This window comes from Lepidochelys olivacea, assembly GCF_965140295.1.
Source record: "Lepidochelys olivacea isolate rLepOli2 genome assembly, chromosome: 6".
NCBI lineage: Eukaryota > Metazoa > Chordata > Testudines > Cheloniidae > Lepidochelys > Lepidochelys olivacea.
Genome location: NC_140416.1, coordinates 97,935,605 through 97,959,330, shown reverse-complemented (window position 1 = coordinate 97,959,330; position 23,726 = coordinate 97,935,605). Strand labels below are relative to the sequence as shown.

The 23,726-nt window shown below is 42.4% G+C and overlaps 1 protein-coding gene across 4 annotated transcripts in view; it reads left to right on the top strand.

The window, feature by feature from the left end:
* Positions 1-23,726, top strand: part of TTC7B (tetratricopeptide repeat domain 7B) — a 314,696-nt gene that overhangs the window by 63,173 nt on the left and 227,797 nt on the right. For all 4 annotated transcript variants that reach the window (XM_084630296.1, XM_084630295.1, XM_084630298.1 and 1 more), the window contains one exon: positions 22,727-22,848. In XM_084630296.1, coding sequence (XP_084486422.1) covers positions 22,727-22,848 — 122 coding nt within the window. The remainder of the gene's footprint in view (positions 1-22,726; positions 22,849-23,726) is intronic.

Here is a 23,726-nt window from a genome sequence, read left to right as displayed (position 1 = left end):
GGTAGAAGGATGGTGACTGCAGAGGTCAGAGATCAAGATTCCAAGTTCCTGGGGAGAAGCCATGTGCTGGAGAGGAGGGATCCTAGACTCCCTTAGAATTTAGTCAGAGTATTCTGCTAAATATACTCCAGACTGGTAAGGAAAGCGAGGCAAGGAGTAGCCTACAGATATTTTATTGTTTGCCTAGATCTCTGTCTCTTCTGCTGTCTAAAGTAAAGTGTGATGGTGTTTAGAAATCCTTTTGCAAAGTCTTTGTGCTTCAACTGTGAGATGTCCCTTAGGGGACAACTATAAACCAGAATGCCAAGAAAGTTGGAGTTATGAGAGAGTGTGTGCATAAGCCACTGGGGTGTCTTGGGGTGTGTGTAGTCAGCACTGGTTCTGGGGGCCCTAGGACACCTTTACCAGGACATCCCACTTCCAGAAGGGGTAACAGAAGAGCTATACCCAGAATGTGTGCCAGAGAGGCTAAAGAAGAGAGATTACTGGAACCTGCTCAGACCAAGGGAATCTTAAGATTACACACGTCCAGGATTGGGATCAAAACACAGTAGTCTGGTCAGTGTCCAGCCACATGACCAGGTCTGTAACTTCTTCATATATAATCAATAGGACGTGAAGGATGTCATTTAAAGGTGAACTGCAAAGCTGAAATGAAAAATTCCAGGATATATATTAACTTTCATTTTAAAAAAAAATTTCTTTTGTGCTAGGGACTAAAGGCATCAGTGAAATACCACTGGTTAGTAAATGGGAACTTGCCACAGGATTTCACATACTGGGAAAGGTGAAAGAAAAAGAAAAGCTTAAACTTATTTTTGTGCTGAATGTTTCCTGCAGTCTTGTTGATGAAGAACACAAAGCATACAGAGTTCTGTGTAAATGTTACATTACAAATTTGGAATTAAAAGTGCCATATACTCTTTACCTAAACATCTGTTTAACTTGCTCCAGGAATAGCTTCAGCATTTCAAAAGTAAATAGTTGTCTAACCCAGAAAGAGCTCATAGTAGTGCTATAGTACTTTTGTATTACTAAAAGATATTTTAGAACTACAAATTAATAACTCCCCATATGGTGCCTTTCTTTGTCACATGAAGCTATCCACTCTGTGTGCAGTAACTAACAAACCGTACCTTCTTTATGCTGCATAGGCAGTGTCAGAATGGAAATTCTCGTTATTTGCTTGAATTCAAAACTGTTATTGATGACTCATCTATTTGGTCATGCCAGTTGAAAAGTAATGTAACATTATTTTATGTACTAATCAGCACTTCTTTATTTGATGTTTTGGGAGTGCTGAGTCTCTAGAAGTAACACTAGGTCAAGGTTATAGCTATGTGACTTACATAATACACACTACAAATACACTTCCTAAAACCGGAAAGGGGCTGCACCAATTTGTTTAGCAATTGCCTTCTCTTTCTTCCTAATGGAGATTTTGCTTTCCTGTTGACAAACCTTCAGATACAGTTAATTTTGATTGTGTGCTGCATGATGTCCTTTGCGCTTGACAGATCTGAATTGATTGGTTGTTTTGGTCCATTGCTATATTATATGATTTTTATGAAGTTAAAATGTTGCTTGGATTTTCACCTAAGGGACATCTGTACATAACTGAATTTAATCAACACAATAACCTCAGAACTAATATGGTGAAAAGCACTTTTTCCTTGTTTGAGTAATAAAATGTGTTGAAAATTTTTAATCAAAGCTGGCATTTCAGAGCCTCCTTAGTAGAAGAGAAAACATGAGCAAGCAGGTTGAAGCACAGGACCAAGAGTTGGGAAATCTGAGTTCTATTCCCAGATTTCCTCCGTGACCTGGGGCAAGTCCCTGTACCTCTCTGTGCCACAGTTTCCCAGTTTTGAAATATGGGGGAAATCTTGCAGTTATAACCATTGTTTAATTGTGTAAAGATTTGAGCTTCTGAATTAAAAAAATCTGTCTCTTCACTTCAGCCTACACTTGCCCTTCACACCCTTCTCCTTCTCCCCTTGCCTGTTATCCACTGCCTTGTCCCCCTTCCTCCCATCAGTGTCCCCGCTACCTTCCTTTCTTTCCGTTTAGCAAATCCCCTCCTAAGTAAACCCATCCTAAGATTTTCTGTCTGTTAGCCTGTTTGTATAACGCTCTGTACAGTGGGGCTCCTTTCTCAGTTGGCCCCTACCATAATAAATCTAATGGACAATAATAATCAGATATCTACTTTAATTGCACTCATTTTCTGTAGACATTGTTGCAAGAGGGGAAAAGGCTACGTGCTACCATAGTAAGTTTTTCTGCAGAGCCAAAGCAATAATATTGATTGAAATGATTCCTATTAAAAACATTATGAATTATTAAAAGAGGGTTTGCTAGAGATGATTTTAAGTAATGGTATGTACCCACCACTTTTTGTAATTGGATTTATCTCTAAAATGTTTGAATCCATTCTCAGTTGGTAGTGTCTGGAATTTATCATCATTTAATGTCTGTTTGACTATTTTCACCAAGGTTTCCAATAGTCTCAGTCCTGTTCCTAGTGGACATACTTCCATATTGGAAGTGGCATTAACTGTCAGTCTTACAATGTGTCAGGATTTATCAGTCATCAAACTGGAATACTCTTTCCACCCTAAAGGGTGACTCTTCTTGGTGAAAAATGAGGCATATTGGTGAGGCAATATGTAAGGAATGTCTACACACCTACTGCCATGTGTTCTCTGTTCAGTGAAAAGAACATCTGTTCCCACAGTAGTCTGTCACTTTATAGGAATACTTAATACTTCACTGAAAATTTAAAAAAGAAGAGAGATCTATGAAATTACAACAGCCCCACAAAATGCTAAATAACATGTATATATTGGGTCTGTTCTTTATAATTAATAAACATTGTATATTTGACTATGTAAATTTCCTTTTGACAGGTGCACAAACCAGAGTAGTCCCCTAAATTAGCGCACACATACATTTTATGAATAAGTTAATTACATAATTTCCATTTACATATTTTAGTTTAGCACTTGTCTTCTCTTTTCTTTGATTCCCATCCATCAACTCAATAGCAATGATTGGGCTGAATGAAGTCCGTTAACTCTTTCTTTCTTGTATCAGCTTCATGGCTTTGTTCATCTTTAACCTTTTTGTTCTGTCATTCTTGACCGCATCTATCCAACACATTCTCCGTCTTCCTCCATTTCTAGTTGCATGGACTCTGGTATGTATCGCCATGTATGGTATCTTTTCCAAGTCCATTGTTGCCATGTGTCCAAACCATTGAAGTTGTCTTTCTTGAATCTTCTGGAACAGCATTATTTCTTGCCCTTGCTGTTTTCTTATCTCTTCATTTTTAATCTTCTGCAGTCTTGACGCTCTCAGTATTCCTATCAGCCAGTTCACTTCTGCAGTCGAAATCTTTCATTCATCAGCTTTTCTCCTACTCCAGCATTCTGACCTACATAGCAGTACTTCCAAGACCGTTGTCTCATATACACTGATTTTTGTTTTTATTTAAATGTCTTGAGCCTTCCAGGTATTTCAGAGCTTTCCAAATGCTGTAGCAGCTAATCTGATTGATTTGTTCTTTTTTTGTCTTCACTATTCCCATTCTTTGATATTAGTCCTCCAAGGTAAACAGTTTTTTCCACTTGTAGTTCTTTGTCTCTGAGTTTGATCTTTACCTCTTTCTTTTGTTTTCCAAGTGCCATAATTTGTCTTCTCCGTGCTGATCTTCAATCCAAATTTTCTGCTTTCGCTGGCTACCTTTTCAGTTATTCTCTGTAAATACTGCTTAGTCAGTGCAGTGAGGTCAATATAATCTGTGAATCTAAAAGTTATGCACTGTCAGACCATGTAACATGACTCCTCCCAGTTCATCTGTGCACTACAACCATTATTGCTTCCAGCATCAAGTTGAAAAAATCTGGTGATAGCATTTGTAGCACTGCTTTAACAAGGCAAAAATGTTAATCTTTATTTTAATAGCAATATTAATTTAAACCAGTTTTCTTCAGCAGAATTAAAGAGCTGCTTAGCAAGGATGAAATAGAAGTATTATTATATTGGCTTATATGAATCACAGAAGTAATATGTCAAAATACCTACAGCACGTGTGTGAAAGGTTTTTCAGGCATTGAAGAAATTATTCAGACCCATTTTGTGTTGAAAAGCTCCCAAATGCTTTCTTTTTAAAACCTGAAACTGATCATGGACTTAGACATCAATGATATCAAGTGCTGTTAACATGTTTTAAAGAAAATTGGTTTAGAAATAATTGTTAAGTGTTTGAAGATCTTTATGCTGCTCACATGTAGTCCGGTACATGCTTAAAAGTTTAGTGCTAAATTAAATACCAAGCTGCAAGTTCCAAGGTATGTGTCTCTTTAGTTGCCCATATTTTAATTGCATGTCACATGTTGAAATTAAACTGGATTTTTCTCTTGTATTTTTCCTTGTTATAAATAATGAATAAGAGAGCTTACTATAAAAAGTGTGTTAATGAACATTAATGGTTGAGATTTTAAATGCATAACATTCAGGAAATTAATTTATGGTTTATCAGGGAAGGTGATGCACTCAACATCACTTGGAGTCTTTTTCACGAGATTAGATATCTTTCAAAAAGACATGCTTTAATCCAGTTTCTAGGGAAAAATCTATGGCCTGTGTATGGAGGTGGTCAGACTATATGATTGTCGTGGTCTGTTCTGGTCTTAGACTCTATGAATCTAGAAAGTCATTACTAAATCACGCTGTATCTGAACCAGCTCCTACAGATGAAAGATCTTGGGGGCCTGATTCTGATCCCATCTACATCTGGTATAAATCAGAAGCACCACCACTAAAGTCATTTGAGTTACATCAGTGCAAAACCAGCAAAAGTGAGATCAGAATCACGCCATTTATCCTACTGCCAATTATCCTGTTATCAATTCCAATTCCAATTCCGAGAGACCTGGTTTTCCTTTCTCCCTGAAATACATTTTGATAAGGAACTTGTTTTCTTTTCTGCTTTGAACTTAGATTATATGTATTTCCCTTAATCTTTTCTTTGTCTCCCTGTATTCTCTAAGATAAGAAACTACATGTTCTTGTAAAATGTATGTGATGAAGAAACCTTGGAGTGTGTGTTGAATCAGTTCAGTAGCCACAGGAAACCATAGTTAAAAATTAGTCTTAATAATGTAATGGATGTTTGCCAAATTTAGTTTTGTAACTGGTTGCAATGTGCAGTGAAATAGATCACTTTCTCAGAAACCCTCAGAAGTAGCTGAGAAGCTGCTCATCTTTCATCAAGCTACATTATAGGAACTTAGATACAATAGTGATCTTATAATGTAGTGAGGTACGTTATAGGAACTTAGACTCAACAGTAAAATGCTTAAGGTAATATTTCTCTCGCATACAGTTCCTTTATAGGGTATGTCAGGCTTGACAAAGCCCTGGCACTGATGATTTACTTGGGGATTGGTCCTGCTTTGAGCAGGGGGTTGGATTAGATGACCTCCTTAGGTCCCTTCCAATCCTGATAGTCTATGATTCTATGACTTCTTGGTGCTGAAATTTGACACAGAGATAAGGAAGGCCTTCGTACTAGCTTGCTAATAGATTGCCAGAAGGGTGCACTTCTGGCATGTCTAAAGTAAACATTAGAGACACAAGGTGGGTGTGTTAATATATTTTATTGGACCAACTTCTGTTGATGAAAGAGAGAAGCTATCAAGCTGTATGGAGCTCCTGAAAAAGAGCTCTATATAGGTCAAAAGCTTGTCGCTTACACCAACAGAACTTGGTCCAATAACAGATATTACTTCACCTTGTCTCTGTACTATCCTGGGACCAACACGGCTACAACAACACTGCAAACAACAATGGAACATTAAAGTGAATGTTCTCAGTTAAAAATTACTGATATGAGTTAGATGTTGTCAAGTTAGAAGGGCCTGATGAAATACATCCTAGAATATTTAAGGAATTGGCTGAAGAGTTATCTGAGCCATTTGAGATTATTTTTGAGAACTCATGGAGGACGGGAGTGATCCCAGAGGACTGGAAAAGAGCAAAATAGTACCAATCTATAAAATGGGGAATAAGAACAACCCAGGAAGTTGTAGACCAGTCACCTTAACTTTGCTACCCAGAAAGCTAATGGAGCAAATAATCAATCAATATCTAAGGACCTAGGAGATAATAAGATGATAAGTAACAATCAACCTGGATTCTTCAAGTACAAGTCATGTCAAACCAACCTAATATGCTTCTTTAACAGGGTAACAAGCCTTATGGATGGAGGGAAGCAGTGCATGTGATATAGCTTGACTTCAGTAGGGCTTTTGATACTGTCTCATGTGACCTTCTCATTAACAAAGTAGAGAAATATAGTCTAGATGAACCTACTATAAGATGGATGCACAGCTGGTTTGAAAAGCATACTCAGAGCTTTTATTACTGGTTCACAGTCAGGCTGGAAGGACAGATCCCGCGGGGCCTGGGTTCTATTCACTATCTTCATAAATTATTTGGAGAATGGCATAGAGAATACAGTTCCAAAGATTGCAGATGATATCAAGTTTTGGAGGACTCATAGACTTTAAGGTCAGAAGGGATCATTATGATCATCTAGTTTGACCTCCTGCACACTGCAGGCCACAGAATCTCACCCACCCACTCCTGTAATAAACCCCTAACCTATGTCTGAGCTATTGAAGTCCTCAAATCATGGTTTACAGACTTCAAGATGCAGAGAATCCTCCAGCAAGTGACCCGTGCCCAACGCTGCAGAGGAAGGCTACCCCGCCCCCCCCCCCCCGGGGCCTCTGCCAATCTACCCTGGAGGAAAATTCCTTCCTGACCTCAAATATGGCAATCAGCTAAACCCTGAGCATGTGGGCAAGACTCACCAGCCAGACATCCAGGAAAGAATACTCTGTAGTAACTCAGATCCCACCCCATCTAACATCCCATCATAGGCCATTGGGCATCTTTACCGCTAACTGTCAAAGATCAATTAATTCCATCCCCTCCATAAACTTATCAAGCTTAGTCTTGAAGCCAGATGTGTCTTTTGCCCCCACTGCTCCCCTTGGAAGGCTGTTCCAGAACTTCACTCCTCTGATGGTTAGAAACCTTCATTTAATTTCAAGTCTAAACTTCCCGATGGCCAGTTTATATCCATTTGTTCTTGTGTCCACGTTGGTACTGAGCTTAAATAATTCCTCTCCCTCCCTGGTATTTATCCCTCTGATATATTTATAGAAAGCAATCATATCTCCCCTCAGCCTTCTTTTGGTTAGGCTAAATAAGCCAAGCTCTTTGAGTCTCCTTTCATAAGACAGGTTTTCCATTCCTCAGATCATCCCAGTAGCCCTTCTCTGTACCTGTTCCAGTTTGAATTCATCCTTCTTAAACATGGGAGACCAGAACTGCACACAGTATTCCAGATAAGGTCTCATCAGTGCCTTGTATAACGGTACTAACACCTCTTTATCTCTACTGGAAATACCTCGCCTGATGCATCCCAAGACCGCATTAGCTTTTTTCACGGCCATGTCACATTGGTGGCTCATAGTCATCCTCTGATCAACCAATACTCTGAGGTCCTTCTCCTCCTCTGTTACTTCCTACTGATGAGTCCCCAGCTTATAACAAAAATTCTTGTTGTTAATCCCTAAATGCATGACCTTGCACTTTTGAGTATTAAATTTCATCCTATTACTATTACTCCAGTTTACAAGGTCATTCAGATCTTCCTGTATGATATCCCAGTCCTTCTCTGTATTGTCAATACCTCCCAGCTTTATGTCATCCACAGACTTTATTAGCACACTCCCACTTTTTGTGCTGAGGTCAGTAATAAAAAGATTAAATAAGATTGGTCCCAAAACTGATCCCTGAGGAACTCCACTAGTAACCTCCCTCCAGCGTGACAGTTCACTTTTCAGTAGGACCCGTTGTAGTCTTCCCTTTAACCAATTCCTTATCCATCTTTCAATTTTCATATTGATCCCCATCTTTTCCAATTTAAATAATTCCCCATGTGGAACCGTATCAAATGCCTTACTGAAATCGAGGTAAATTAGATCCATGGCGTTTCCTTTGTCGAAAAAATCTGTTTCCTTCTCAGAGAGGGAGATCAGGTTGGTTTGGCATGATCTACCTTCTGTAAAACCATGTTGTATTTTGTCCCAGTTACCATTGACCTCAATATCCTTAACTGCTTTCTCCTTCAAAATTTTTTCCAAGACCTTGCATACTACAGATGTCAAACTAGCAGGCCTGTAGTTACCTGGATCACTTTAATTTCCTTTCTTAAAAATAGGAACTATGTTAGCAATTATCCAGTCATACGGTACAACCCCTGAGTTTACAGATTCATTAAAAATTCTTGCTAATGGGCTTGCAATTTCATGTGCCAGTTCCTTTAATATTCTTGGATGAAGATTATCTGGGCCCCCCGATTTAGTCCCATTAAGTTGTTCGAGTTTGGCTTCTACGTAGGATGTGGTAATATCTACCTCCATAGCCTTATTTCCCTTTGTCATCCTGCCATTATCCCTAAGGTCCTCATTAGCCTAATTAAAGAATGAGGAAATAATGGGGGGGAGGGATAGCTCAGTGGTTTGAGCATTGGCCTGCTTAACCCAGGGTTGTGAGTTCAATCCTTGAGGGGGCCATTTAGGGATCTGGGGCAAAAATTGGGGATTGGTCCTGCTTTGAGCAGGGGTTGGACTAGATGACCTCCTGAGGTCCCTTTCAACCTTGATATTCTATGATTCTATGGGCCATGCCTAGATTATCCTTAACCTCCACTCCATCCTCAGTGTTCAGCGGTCCCACTTATTCTTTCTTTGTTTTCTTCTTATTTATATGGCTTGTGACAGGGTTGGATCAGATGGCTACAGGAGAGTAATAGAAGGCAGATATATTAGCCCCAGGCTAAGTAGGTCCCTTTTCCCTGGATAAGATAAAAGGGAAGGTTCCAGAACAATCAGGAACCTTCTGGAGACAATTAAGACAGGCTGATTAGAATACCTGCAGCCAATCAAGAAGCTGTTAGAATCAATTAAGGCAAGCTAATCAGGGCACCTGGGTTTAAAAAGGAGCTCACTTCAGTTTGTGGTGTGCATGTGAGGAGCTGAGAGTGAGAACACGGACTGTTGGAGGACTGAGGTGTACAAGCATTATCAGACACTAGGAGGAAGGTCTTATGGTGAGGATAAAGAAGGTGTTGGGAGGAGGCCATGAGGAAGTAGCCCAGGGAGTTATAGCTGTCGCACAGCTGTTCCATGAGGCACTCTAGACAGCTGCATTCCACAGGGCCCTGGGCTGGAATCCCGAGTAGAGGGCGGGCCTGGGTTTCCCCCAAAGCCTCCCAACTCCTGGTCCGACACAAGAGGAGTCGTCCTGGACTGTGGGTTCAGAAAAACGGCCAAGCTGAGGGCTGCTGTGAAGCTCCAAGGCGAGCAAATCTGCAAATAAGCACAAGACCTACCAAGGTAGAGGAGGAACTTTGTCACAACTGGTGTCAGAACTGGGATTTGGTGTACACAGCGTGGCGGAAGAAGGAGGGTGTTTGGGGGAAAAAAAGAAGGGGGAGGAAGGATCTAGTGTTTATTTTTTTTTCACCACAATGGAGGAGGTTGTGCGGGCACTGATACAAACTGTGGCTGCCCAGCAGGAGGCTACCCGTGTCCAGGCAGCCGCCCAACAGGAGGCAGTGTGGTTGCAACAAGAGACTAATCGCCAGCTGATGGACCAGGCTGCTCAAGACCGGGCTATGTTGCGGGAACTAGTAAACCAGGTAAAGGCCCTTAAAGAGCTGAACCGCGGCCATGATGGGACGCAGATCATGTGGACCAGCAATTGGCTGCAGAAAATGACACGGGAGGATGATGTAGAGGCATACCTCCTGGCCTTTGAGAGGACAGCCCTGCAGGAGGCTTGGCCCCGAGAACAGTGGTCTGGCATCCTTGCTCCATTCCTGTGTGGGGAGGCCCAGAAGGCCTACTATGATTTGCCTGAAGAGGCTGCGGCAGACTACCCCCAGATGAAAGCAGAGATCCTGGCCAGATCTGGGGTAAAGACCGCAGTGCGGGCCCAGTGATATCATGAGTGGAGGTACCAGGAAAACAAAACCCCATGGTCCCAATCATATGACCTCATCCATCTTGCACAAAAGTGGTTACGAACGGAGTCCGGACGAGATACTAGAGGTTCTGGTCATCGACCGGTACATGAGAGGACTACCGCCAGACCTTTGCTCCTGGGTAAGCCAGAACGAATCCTCCACCTGTGACGAGGTCGTCACGTTGGTAGAAAGGTGAAGGATGGAGAGGGAGCTGACCCAACCAGTTAAGGAAGAAGCATTTTGGGGTAAACTAGCAGCACCAAGCCCTAGAGCTCAGGTGACTGGGCCACCAGGAGAACCCAGGTGGAAAAAGAGGGGGCCTGAAGGCTCACCAGAAGCCACAAAGAGTTGGAGCACTGAGGGGAAAGAAGATTGTGATGTTAGACTGCCCAAATCAAGAGACCAGGGAAGCCTAGGGCTCCATACAGATGTTACGCCTGCAGGGAGTGGGGACATATAGCTGCACAGTGTCCCAGTACTGAGGAGCCTATGTAGTATAACCTGGGGAACTGGGCAGACCCATGTTCCCTAATGCACCTTGGGGGGGGTCTCACTAACCCCACATATGTACATCAGACCAGTGAAGCTAAATGGGGTAGAGACCACAGCACTGGTTGGTTCGGGGAGTGCTATCACGCTTGTCTCGGGGAAGCTCGTGAAGTGTAGTCAGCTGCTGTGGGCTAAGCGTATGGGGATAACATGCATCCATGGGACAGTTGGTTATTACCCCACCATCCCAGTAAAAATCGAGATTCAGGGGAACGCTACTGAGGGAGCAGCAGGTGTAGTCCCTAAACTCCCATACCCAGTGCTCATAGGGCGGGACTTCCCAAAGTTTGGAGACTTGCTCCCAGTAGGGGAATTGGAGAAAGAGGGAAGCTCTGAAAGTAGTGAGGCATCCACAGTAGACTGTCAACCCCCAACCTTCTCTGAAATATCCCCAGATTTGTTCTCCACTCCCAGACAGGGTAGAAAGATGAAAAGAGAAAGAAGGGCAGCTAGATCTTGGGAACCCGAATACTGGCGCAAAGCCAGAGGGTCGCTCTTGTAGGTAGGCAGACCCAAGCAGCTGAAAAGGAGGCCACCCAGGAGGAAGAAGCACCCGAGTCTGACCCACACCCTAACGCCTCTGAACCAATAGAGGCAACAGAGACTGGCCCCCTAGATCTCGGGCAGATTATTCCCGGGAGAGGACATTTTGGATGAGACCAGGCTGAAGACCGAAGGTACGACCTCATTAGGAAAGAGGTGACTGGAGTAGATGGGGTCACCGTGGAAGGGAAAACCCAGGGACCAGGACCCTACTTCATAATGAAGAAGGATCTCTTGTACCGAGTTGCACCAGTACAGGGGCAGAAGGTACAGCAGATCCTAGTACCTCAAAAACACCAGAATGCTGTATTAAGTCTGGCCCATAGTCATCTTTTTGGGGAGCATTTTGGGATAGAGAAGACCCTAGCATGGGTCCTGCGACAATTCTTCTGGCCCGGAATACATGAAGAAGTGCGGAGGTACTGTGCATCCTGCCCGGAATGTCAGTTGCACAGTCCACGTCCCCACTTGAGGGCACCTTTAGTACCCCTTCCCATCATAGAGGTCCCCTTCGAGCAAATAGCTATGGACTTAGTGGGACCCCTGGAGAAGACAGCCTGGGGCCACCAATATATACTTCTCATTTTGGATTATGCTACTTACTACCCAGAAGCCGTCCCCCTGCAGAACACGGCCTCTAAAACAATAGTTAAAGAGTTGGTGGAGATCTTTGCCCGAGTGGGGCTACCAAAGGAGATATTAACAGACCAAGGTACTCCATTTATGTCGAAGCTAATGAAGGACCTCTGTACACTGCTCCATATACATACCCTGAGAATGTCACTCTACCATCCGCAGACCGATGGGCTGGTAGAAAGGTTTAACCGAACCCTCAAGACAATAATAAGGAAAGTGGTAAGTCGGGACGGGAAGGTTTGGGACACCCTACTACCCTACCTTATGTTTGCCATCCGGGAGGTACCTCAGGCCTCAACTGGGTTTTCCCCCTTTGAATTATTATATGGACACCACCCCTGTGGCATACTAGATATTGCAAAAGAAATCTGGGAAGAGGAACCCAATGAGTGGAGAAATATATTTGACCATGTGTTGCAGATGCGAGAACGGATAGCCCGGGTCACCCCTGTTGTACAGGAACATTTGGAAAAGGCGCAGGAGGCCCAGCGAACCCATTACAATCACCAGGCAAAAGTCCGACAGTTCCAACCAGGGGATTGGGTGATAGTGTTGGTACCCACGGCAGAAAGCAAGCTTTTGGCCCTTTGGCAGGGGCCCTATGAGGTGGTTGAACCCGTGGGGGAAGTAACCTACAAGGTGCGGCAGGCAGGATGCTGGAAATAAGAACAAATTTATCACATTAACCTCTTAAAGCTTTGGCACCAACGAGAGGCATGTGTAGTGGCCCAAGAGACCCTGATAAAGGAAAATAACATGCAGGAGCAGATCAGGATACCCACTGATCCGACACCAAACCAGAAGAAGGTAACTGAGACGATCAACAGAAATCAGGGTGTGTTTTCAACCAAACCAGGCCGGACCAACGAAGCATATCACCACATTATCACAGACCCTGGGGCAAAGGTAACTTTAAGGCCCTATCGGGTCCCAGCAGCAAAAAAGGAGACGATCAAGGCAGAGGTAAAAAGGATGTTGGAGCTGGGAGTCATCGAAGAGTCCCACAGTCAGTGGTCAAGCCCGATTGTGTTGGTGCCCAAACCCGATGGCACCACTAGGTTTTGTAATGACTTTCGCCGGCTGAATGAGAGATCCAAATTCGATGCATACCCCATACCCCATATCGATGAGTTAGCTGACCTCCTGGACAATGCCCGATTTTTGACCACCCTTGATTTAACAAAGGGATACTGGCAGATTCCCCTTGCCAAAGATGCGAAAGAAAAGACAGCATTCTCTACACTAGAGGGTCTGTTTCAATATACTGTTCTTCCTTTTGGACTGCATAGGGCATCTGCCACCTTCCAGCGTCTTATGGACAAGCTCCTACGGCATACCGGTTATGCAGCGGCATACCTGGATGATGTGTTTATTTACACCCCCTACTGGGAAACCCACTTAGGAAAGGTGGAAGCGGTTCTGGACACGCTAAGACAGGCTGGCCTCACAGCCAACCCAGCCAAGTGTGCTATAGGGCTAGCCGAGGCTAAATATCTTGGCTACACTGTAGGAAGGGGCATGGTCAAGGCCCAACTAAACAAACTAGTGGCTATCCAAAATTGGCCCCGGCCGAATCGGAAAAAAAGCAAGTCCGGGCATTCCTGGGTGTGGTGGGGTACTACCGACGATTTATTCCCCATTTTGCTACCAGAGCGAGTCCCCTGACAGACCTGATAAAAGCCCGGGGTCCAGACATGGTGAAGTGGACAGATGCTGCAGAGAAAGCATTCATGGATCTACGGACAGCCCTCTGCAGTAACCCCGTGCTTATAGCCCCAGACTTCAACAAATAATTCATTTTACAAACAGATGCATCTGAAGTAGGATTGGGTGCTGTCTTATCGCAGATGGTCGGAGACGAAGAACACCCAATCCTGTACCTCAGCAGGAAACTCCTCCCGAGAGAGCAGAAGCGTGCCGTGGTTGAAAAATAGTGCCTAGCTGTGAAATGGGCCATAGAAACACTATGTTATTACCTTCTGGGACAACGGTTTACCCTTGTGACCGACCATGCACCCCTCCAGTGGATGCAGTGAAATAAAGAGAAGAACGCAAGGGTGACCAGATAGTTCCTGTCCCTACAACCTTTCCAATTCACCGTACAACACCGGGCTGGAAGCCACCATGGCAATGCAGATGGCTTGTCACGAGTACACTGCCTGACGTCCCAAGTTGCCCAAACCCATAGTGTTGAGCCGGGGGGAATATGTGACAGGATCGGGCCAGATGGCTACAGGAGAGTAATAGAAGGCAGATATATTAGCCCCAGGCTAAGTAGGTCCCTTTTCCCTGGGTAAGGTAACAGGGAAAGTTCCAGAACAATCAGGAACCTTCTGGAGACCATTAAGACAGGCTGATTAGAACACCTGTAGCCAATCAAGAAGCTGTTAGAATCAATTAAGGCAAGCTAATTAGGGCACCTGGGTTTAAAAAGGATCTCACTTCAGTTTGTGGTGTGCGTGTGAGGAGCTGGGAGCAAGAGGCACTAGGAGCTGAGAGTGAGAACGCGGACTGTTGGAGGACTGAGGTGTACAAGCATTATCAGACACCAGGAGGAAGGTCTTATGGTGAGGATAAAGAAGGTGTTGGGAGGAGGCCATGGGGAAGTAGCCCAGGGAGTTGTAGCTGTCGCACAGCTGCATTCCACAGGGCCCTGGGCTGGAACCTGGAGTAGAGAGCGGGCCCGGTTTCCCCCCAGATCCTCCCAACTCCTGGTCAGACACAGGAGGAGTCAACCTACACTGTGGTTTGAGACAAACGGCCAAGCTGAGGGCTGCTGTGAAGCTCCAAGGCGAGCAAATCTGCCAATAAGCGCAAGACCCACCAAGGCAGAGGAGGAACTTTGTCACAGGCTATAAAAACCTTTTACTATTGGTTTTAATTCTCTTTGCAAAGTCCAATTCTCCATGGCTTTTGGCCTTTCTCACTTTATCCCTACATGTTCTGACCTCAATAATGTAGCTTTCATTTCTGATCTCTTCCATCTTCTACTCCTTGTAGGATTTCTGCTTTTTCTTAATCACCTCTCTGAGATGCTTGCTCATCCAGCTTGGTCTACAACTCCTGCCTATGAATTTTTCCCCCTTTCTTGGCATGCAGGCTTCTGATAGTTTCTGCAACTTTGACTTGAAGTAATCCCAGGCCTCCTCCGCCTTTAGATCCACAAGTTTTTCAGTCCAATCCACTTCCCAAACTAATTTCCTTAATTTTTTAAAGTTAGCCTTTTTGAAATCCAAAACCCTAGTCACAGATCTATTTTTGTTTATCCTTCCATTTAGTTTGAACTGAATTAGCTCATGATCGCTCGAACCAAGGTTGTCCCCTACAACCATTTCTTCTATGATGTCTTCACTACTCTGCAAAACCAAATCTAAAATGGCATCCCCTCTTGTTGGTTCAGCAACTACTTGATGAAGGAATCCATCAACTATCACATCCAGGAAAATCTGAGCCCTATTATTATTACTAACACTTGTCCTTGTCTATATCTGGGATGTTAAAGTCTCCCATGATCACACAATTCCCATTAGTATTTACTTCATTAAAAACATAAAAGAAGTCTCTAACCATATCCAAATCAGATCCCGGTGGTCTATGGCACACCCCAAGCACTATCCCAGGGGAGACTCTAGTAGCTTTCTTCCCCAATGTGATGTTTGCCCATACAGACTCTGTCTTATCCATTCCATCATTTCTTATTTCTTTACAGTCAACCTCATCATTGATATACAGTGCTACTCCACAACCTTTGCCTTTATTTCTGTCTTTGCTAAACAGCACATACCCTTCAATACCTGTACTCCAGTCATGACTACTATTCCACCATGTTTCTGTTATCCCTATAATATCTGGTTTCACTTCCTGCACCGGTAGCTCTAGTTCCTCCGTTTTGTTACCTGGGCTCCTCGCATTGGTGTACAAACATCTTAATTTTTGCTGTTTGGCTTCTCTCACATTCTTTACCTGATTAGGCACAGGATTAGAATTCAAAATAATCTTGATAACTTGGAGAAATGGTCTGAAATAAACAGGATGAAATTCAATAAGGACAAATACGAAGTATTTCACTTAGAAAGGAATAATCAGTTGCACAAATAGTTGTGTCCATGTTCCTTCCCCCACTCTGATCTCTAGGGTACAGATGTGGGGAGCTGCATGAAAGACCCCCTAAGCTTATTTTTACCAGCTTAGGTTAAAACTTCCCAAGGTACAAACTTTGCCTTGTCCTTGAACCGTATGCTGCCACCACCAAGCATTTTAAACAAAGAACAGGGAAAGAGCCCACTTGGAGACGTCTTCCTCCAAAATATCCTGCCAAGCCCTATACCCCCTTTCCTGGGGAGGGCTTGATAAGAATCCTCACCAATTTGTACAGGTGAACACAGACCCAAACCCTTGGAACTTAAGAACAATGAAAAATCAATCAGGTTCTTAAAAGAAGAATTTTATTTAAAGAAAAGTTAAAAGAATCACCTCTGTAAAATCAGGATGGTAAATACCTTACAGGCATTTGCCTACCCTCTAGGCAAAACCTTAAGTTACAAAAAGACACAAAAACAGGAATATACATTCCATCCAGCACAGCTTATTTTACCAGCCATTAAATAAAAGGAAGTCTAACGCATTTCTAGCTAGATTACTTACTAACTTTACAGGAGTTGTAAGGCTGCATTCTTGATCTGTTCCTGGCAAAAGCATCACACAGATAGACAGACCTTTTGTTTCCCCCGCCCCAGATTTGAAAGTATCTTGTCCTCTCATTGGTCATTTTGGGTCAGGTGCCAGCAAGGTTACCTTAGCTTCTTAACCCTTTACAGGTGAAAGGGTTTTGCCTCTGGCCAGGAGGGATTTTATAGCACTGTATACAGAAAGGTGGTTACCCTTCCCTTTATATTTATGACAGCTTGCTAGGAAGGAGTACTGCAGAAGTAGTTCTGGGGGTTATAGTGGATCCCAAACTTAATATGAGTCATCAATGTACTGCTGTGCAAAACAACCACCCCAAACCCTGAATATCATTCTGGGATATATTGGTGGTGGAGCTTAGGCTTTGGCTTCAGCCGTGGGCAGCTGGGCTCTGGTTACATCCCCTCCCTGACCCAGTTGCCTCCCCCCAGGGTGGCGGGGCTTGGGTTTTGGCTTCTCCCCTCATCCCCAGGCCAGTGGGGCTCGGGTTTCAGTCCTCCTTCCCGGGGTCATGAAGTATTTTTTGTTGTCAGAACGGGGTCACGCTGCAATGAAGTTTGAGAAACCCTGGTCTAGATAATACTTAGTCCTGCTTCAGTGTAGGGTTCTGTACTAGATGAGCTATCGAGGTCCCTTCCAGTCCTACATTTTTATGATTTTTCTTCTTAAAGCCAGTTGACCATGGCTTGGCTACGTCAGCACCTTTGGAGACAGCTCCTATCAGTCACTGATAGTACCACCATTGGAGATGAACAGCTTATCCCAAAGAGGAAGGAGACTTTGGAAACAAATACAAATTCCTTTCCTTGCCCTTCAATTTCTAAGGTCTTTGCTGAATATTGAAATGTTTTGTTTGGAGGTATCACACTTTAGATCTAAATGTTGTGGCAACCAATCCTCAATGTGATACCATACCAAAAAAAAGTTGAAAAGTGAAGTTAAGATTGCAGGCCCATGTCACTGTTGTGAGCGTGTGAGCCTTTCAAGCTGTTAGAATTAATAACACCCATCATGTTAGAGACCTAGGAAATTCAGTTGATCATAAACTTGCAAGAAACTTAAATATTTAGAAATGTGGAAATTCATAGTTATGGTGCCCAAATTACTTTAACTCTACCCCAGTAATGATCCCACTCTCATCTTCCTTTCTTTGTTCCTTCTATAGCGATGTATAATTATTCTCATACATAGAAAACCCTCTAGTAGGGTTATGCTGGTCATGCCCATCAAATCACAAAAGCAGCTGACTCCTCAAGGTTTCTGGTGTTTTGAAGCAGTTCCTTGTAAATCAGCCTGGAAGAGTGCCTCAAAACTCTTCTCTGCTTTCCCTGTGCATCTTTGCTTTGAGCTCCTAGGGAAGGCCACAGTCCTTTCCAGCTTTTCTTCTCTGGCTCCATGTCTCTGCTCTTTCAGAAGCTCCAGGCCCAGGCCTCAGTGTCGGAGGAGCTCTACATGCTCAGTGCTGTTACCCCTGGAAGCTGGTGACTGTTATCTTCGGTTGGAGGGGCGCCATTTTTAGCCCCGAACTGTGGTCAGCACAAACTAGGAAGAGTGTCTCTCACCCAGCGTAGATGTGATTTAAATCAAATTGATTTAAATCACTATTCAGGAAGACTTGATTTAATCATGGATTTCTGCATAAAAGTGCATTCTTGTTGGTGGTTATAACCGTGATACATATTCTTCACAACTCAGAGATAGATGTAGGTTTCATTTTTAGAAGGTACACGCTATACATTTTTTAGGTGACGTTGCTTTCATCATCTTCAACGCAGCTTCCTCCTGAGAAGGAACACTTCTCATAATGATGTTTCACTTGGGCACCCAGGCCTTGCATTTCTTTGTTGCACTGTTTGCATTTTGCACACATGCCTGTCTTATCCACAGGTAGAGGAACTTCATTAAAATATTCCCAAACTGGGTCTCTTTTGCGGCCTGCTGCCATTATAGGTTTTCCCTTCTAGTGAGAGAATGGGATGGTAGATCTCAAGTCAATGAAGGCTACACTCAGAAAGACCTCCAGACTTCTGGAATATGCTGCTCAAACAGTTTCACTTTTGTTTCTGCTGTCTGTCCCTCCCTTCTCACATTTATCTCCCGACTTCTTCTCCTTGTCCAGATCTATTCCACCCCTAACAATCTTCTATTCATTGAACTTTTTGAAACTTTGCACTTTTAGAGAGAGGTAAGGGATTGACTCTGTGTACACAAATTTGTAGAGGGACAATAGAGTTGAGGTCTGTTGTTTCTCACCTCTACTTATTTATTTAAAAACACTGTTGCTGTCAACAAGCATGTTAACATGTGAAGAGACAAATCCAGTTTGAGAACTGCAAAACTAAGCATCTCTGATGGTATCTTCTAGACTGAGCACCAAGTCCCATGGGGTGGATAGAAAGATTAACCTAAATAATCTATACAGACACCCCTGGAACCCATAAGATTGGGTCCCTAATCCATGAACTATTGGAAGTCATTTAGAAAACTTTTCTTAAACATTAGATGACTATATTGTCTCATACTATATAGCTCATCATGGAATAGGGATTATAAATTCTAATTCTAATGTATCTTAATTAAACTATCTTTAGATCTGATTTAAATAAAAAAAATTCATTTTTTTTTATTTAAAAAAATCCTTGATTTTTATCCACCCTGTTCACACCATGACTGAGCAGATTGAAGGCAGTGCCTCCCCTAAGGTTCTCTCTGCTGAGGGAGAGGAGTGACCAGCCCTTCCACAGTCCCTGGAGAGGAATAATGGAGTGAGCCATGGATAAAGATAGGGCCTGTGGGCATGCAGTAAGCAAAGGAGATCCATCCTGAACCTATGAATTTGCTGGGCCATTGGACCCTACTGCACCAGTCAACCAAAACTTGTGTATTCCTCTCCTGACCCCATCTTATGAGTAGGGCCCTACCAAATTCATGGTCCAGTTTGGTCAATTTCACAGTCACAGGATTTTAGAAATTGTAAATTTTAAAATTTAAATCTGAAATTTCATGGTGTTGTAATTGTAGGGGTCCTGACCCAAAAAGGAGTTGTGAAGGGGTCAGAAGGTTATTGTAGGGGGGCTTGCAGTACGGCTACCCTTACTTCTGCGCTGCTGCTGGCCGAGAGCCCAGCTCTGAAGGCAACACTGCTGCTCGCAGCAGTACAGTAGTAAGGATGGCCTGGAATGGTATGGCCACCCTTACTTCTGCGCTGCTGCCTTCAGAGCTGGGCCCTTGGTCAGCAGCTGCCACTCTCAGGCCACCCAGCTCTGAAAGCAGCAGTGCAGAAGTAAGGGTGGCATTCAAAGCTGGCGACCGGCCAACAGCTGCCGCTTTCCGGCCAACCAGCTCTGAAGACAGCGTAGAAGTGAGGATGGCAATACCACGATCCCCCTAAAATAACCTTGCAACCCCCCCCCCCCCCCAACAACTCTCTTTTGGGTCAGGACCTCCAATTTGACAAATGCCCATCTCCCCCATGAAATTTGTATAGTATAGTGTAAAAGCACACAAAAGACCAGATTTCATGGGGGGACACCAGATTTCACGGTTCATGACGTTTTTTTCATGGCTGTAAATTTGGTAGGACCCTACTTATGAGATCTGAAGTGTGGCTACCTGGCAACTTCCACATACTTTTACCAGACACTACAAAGCACGTGTGGCATCCTTATCAGATGCTGTCTTTAGTCTCTGGCTCTCACAGTATGTGGGTCTCCAAGTCTTCACTGCTTTTCCTCCCCTTTTTTTGGTTGGACTGCTTGCGATTTCCCAACAGTCCTGTTTCCAGTCTAGATGAATTTCTGTGAATGACAACAGATCATTGAAACATTCCATCTTTTCATAATAGGAACTCATCTCATCTAGATTCTTCCCCACGTTTGCACATATGTTTATAGTGTTTTATGGTTTAAGATTTTAAACAGGAGTTGTGATGGACTTGCCAAGATGGTATAGGGGGAGCAGCAGGAGGTTCCAAGTACTTCAATCAGTCAGCTACCTCTGTGGTTCTATGGGTGCGATTAACCAAATAGTTCTGTTTATAGCCTAGATGAATTCCTTTTGTAAGAAGACATATTTACAGTAAGTTTTTAAATGGCCTATTTTTAAATTAGTTTTTTTCTAACAGCTTTAGTCAGTCCATAGACCCTATCTTTAATACTTGTACAGTTAAACTGTGCATCACAGAGTATTGGTGTCTAATTGATTTCATATTGGCACATACATAAAGCCAGTGCAACCAGTGGACATAATGGTACTGTCATTGAAGTTAATAGTAGGTTTGCCAGTGGCTTCAGTGAGAGCAGGATTGGGTCCAGTATTTGCATTGTGAAGGATGATGAGATTTCTCTTCATCTGACTTTTTTCCTTGCCTAGATCCTGCAAACTATTCCTGCTGACGAATAATTTTCTTCCTTTTTGTAATGTACCAGATCTCATAGATGGCAGGTACATTAGAAAACATGTCCTTTGCCCTGAACTTCCTAGTGGAGAGCACTCCCTAAAAATTATTAAATATGAACATGGGGGAAGAGATAAGTTACCAGTCACATTCACAGTGCACTCTGAGTTAGAATCACAGCTCAAAAAAATTATAATTTTAGACAATTTCTACTGTTTTATAGTGTCTAGTGTTTAGACTTTAGCATTCCTAATGAATTTATGATTGGATTAGACGTAGGAATTAAGTTTTTGTAGAAAGTTAGTATTCTCTCAGATACAATAACTCTACTTAGCAGCATTATAGAAGGTCTAAAGTGGATGGAAAACTATAGTAAATAGGGTTCATTGTGTTGGAGAAGATAGCGTATTTTCATTGAGATTCTACTAACATTTAAATGTTCATCCAATTTCATTGTGATACGTGACATGGTAACCAGAGGACCAGTTAGTCAAACGAGTGTTCTTTTGTGGATGTCTATAAAGAACTGTTCTGTTTTAAGAAAAGTCAATTCAGGATGCCAGAAAGACTGTCTACTTGAATGACAAGAATTTCATGAAAACTGCATTGCAGGAAGACAATAGTTACTCCACAAACCTACTTCTAAAAATATTTTAATCTTGGTATAAGAGAAGGAAAAAGGAAACAAACACTGTTAGCAATTGGGAAAGAGGGGGTATATTTTGCCTATGATATTTTTAAAGCAAGTGCGCATATGGTATTGTTAGTGTTCATTTTCACATAATGGGTTGATTGAAATAACTTCCTCTAGAACAGTGGTTCCCAGACTTGTTCCGCCGCTTGTGCAGGGAAAGCCCCTGGTGGGCCGGCGGGTTTGTTTATCTGCCGCATTCGCAGGTTCAGCTGATCGCGGCTCCCAATGGGAGCTGCTGGAAGTGGCGCAGGCCGAGGGACGTACTGGCCGCCACTTCCAGCAGCTCCCATTGGCCTGGAGCAGCGAACTTGCGGACGCGGCAGGTAAAGAAACCGGCCAGCCCGCCAGGGGCTTTCCCCGCACAAGCGGTGGAACAAGTTTGGGAACCACTGCTCTAGAATGTCTTTCATTACTGGTTTTTCATGACTGATACAATATAGACTGTATCAATGAAAATTGAAGCCATACCGCAGTTTCAAAGAAGCTTTGGCTAAAAGGGCAATGTCAGCACAAATATTAAGGGACTCAAGTTCTGTATTTCGCTCTTTCTGAACCACCTGGGGACACTAATTTTGAGTATCTCACTAATCTCCATGTATTTTTACATTAGTTTGTATTTCTGTGTACTCGACTCACCTATTTTATCTGAGCTTGGTAGTGCCTATGTATTCATTTTTGTAATTGGAACTAAGCCATTTATGTGTAGGGGCTGATGCGAAGAGGAACTGAGCACTGCCATCTACTATTACGGAAACATGTTGTAACTATATATTTTGTAAGCTATACGTTATTTTGCTTTGAATACTTTTTTCATATATTGCATCCTAAAATGCATTACAAATTTAAATAATACAATTGCAGTGAGAATAATAGAAGGAAGAATGAATTAAAAGTCACAATGAAGGAAGGTATTGAGAGGAGATTTGAAAAGATGGAAAATCAGTGAGACAGATTTAGAAATGTTTTCCCATACAGCAGGAGAATGGGGTGAAGAAGACTCCCTCAACAACATTGTTGAGTGCCAGGTTCTTTGTTCTACCCCACATGCTCTCAAGTAACAAGAACGTTTCATCTGTATTTCATCTAATTTTATGTCACTTGTGTGTTTTCTTAGGTAATAATTACCAATATACAAAACAGAAGCCCTAAACCGGGGTCTGCAGTACATGAACAGGAACTGGGATTTTTCCTAGAAACAGGACTCCAAAGAGCACATGTCTTGTATTTCAAAAATGGGTAAGAATTTAATTTAGGTTGGTTTTTTTTGTTCTGGATTATAATGTCAAAAAAGTTAGAAAATGAAGCTGACAAGCATATAATCTTTACTTTTTATTACTGTAGTAGAAATATTTTTGTTGAAGATATTAATTTTCCTATCCAGATAGTATTTATTTTAACTTGCATTTAATTTTTTCCTCAAAATATATGTACAGAATAAAATGAAATAGGGAATATTAAATATTTTCTTACAGCTCTTTATTAACTGTAAGAACTTAAAATATCAAACCTGTAAATATCTGTGAAATGTCTGTCTTTTGTGTTGAAACTTTAATAATGAAATAAAGAAATAGAAAACAAAACATTTGATTTTTATAATTTTGTTCCAAATCTCTTCAATTATCACTTATTTTAACATTATGCTGCAGGATAAATATGCATGAAGATCAACAGTATGTATATGTATAATCTCCATTGTGCCTACTCTGTAGAACCTTTTAGACTGTTCATGAGAGATCATTTATAATTTTGTGAAGTAAAAATTCTAAATATAGGTGTACAAATTAATATCAAACATTACGGAAAATGAACAAAGCAATTCATTTTTTTAAGCTCTTGAAAACTTGGAATGCTAGGTTTAAAGTACACTTCTGGTATTTGTTGTTGAATCCGTAGTCATTTTAGACTACGTAGACTGGTTTGCTGGTTTTTGTTTTTTCTGAGAAAATACCATGTGAAATCCTACCCCCTAAATGTCAAAACTCCCACTGACTTCAGTAAGCCCAGAATATCACTTTGTTTGATTAATACCTTTCAAATCAAAATAAATAACTAAAATGGGTGGAGTCAGGCAGTGTCTGTAAAGGTGTGAGATTTTGATGTAATTTGAATAATGA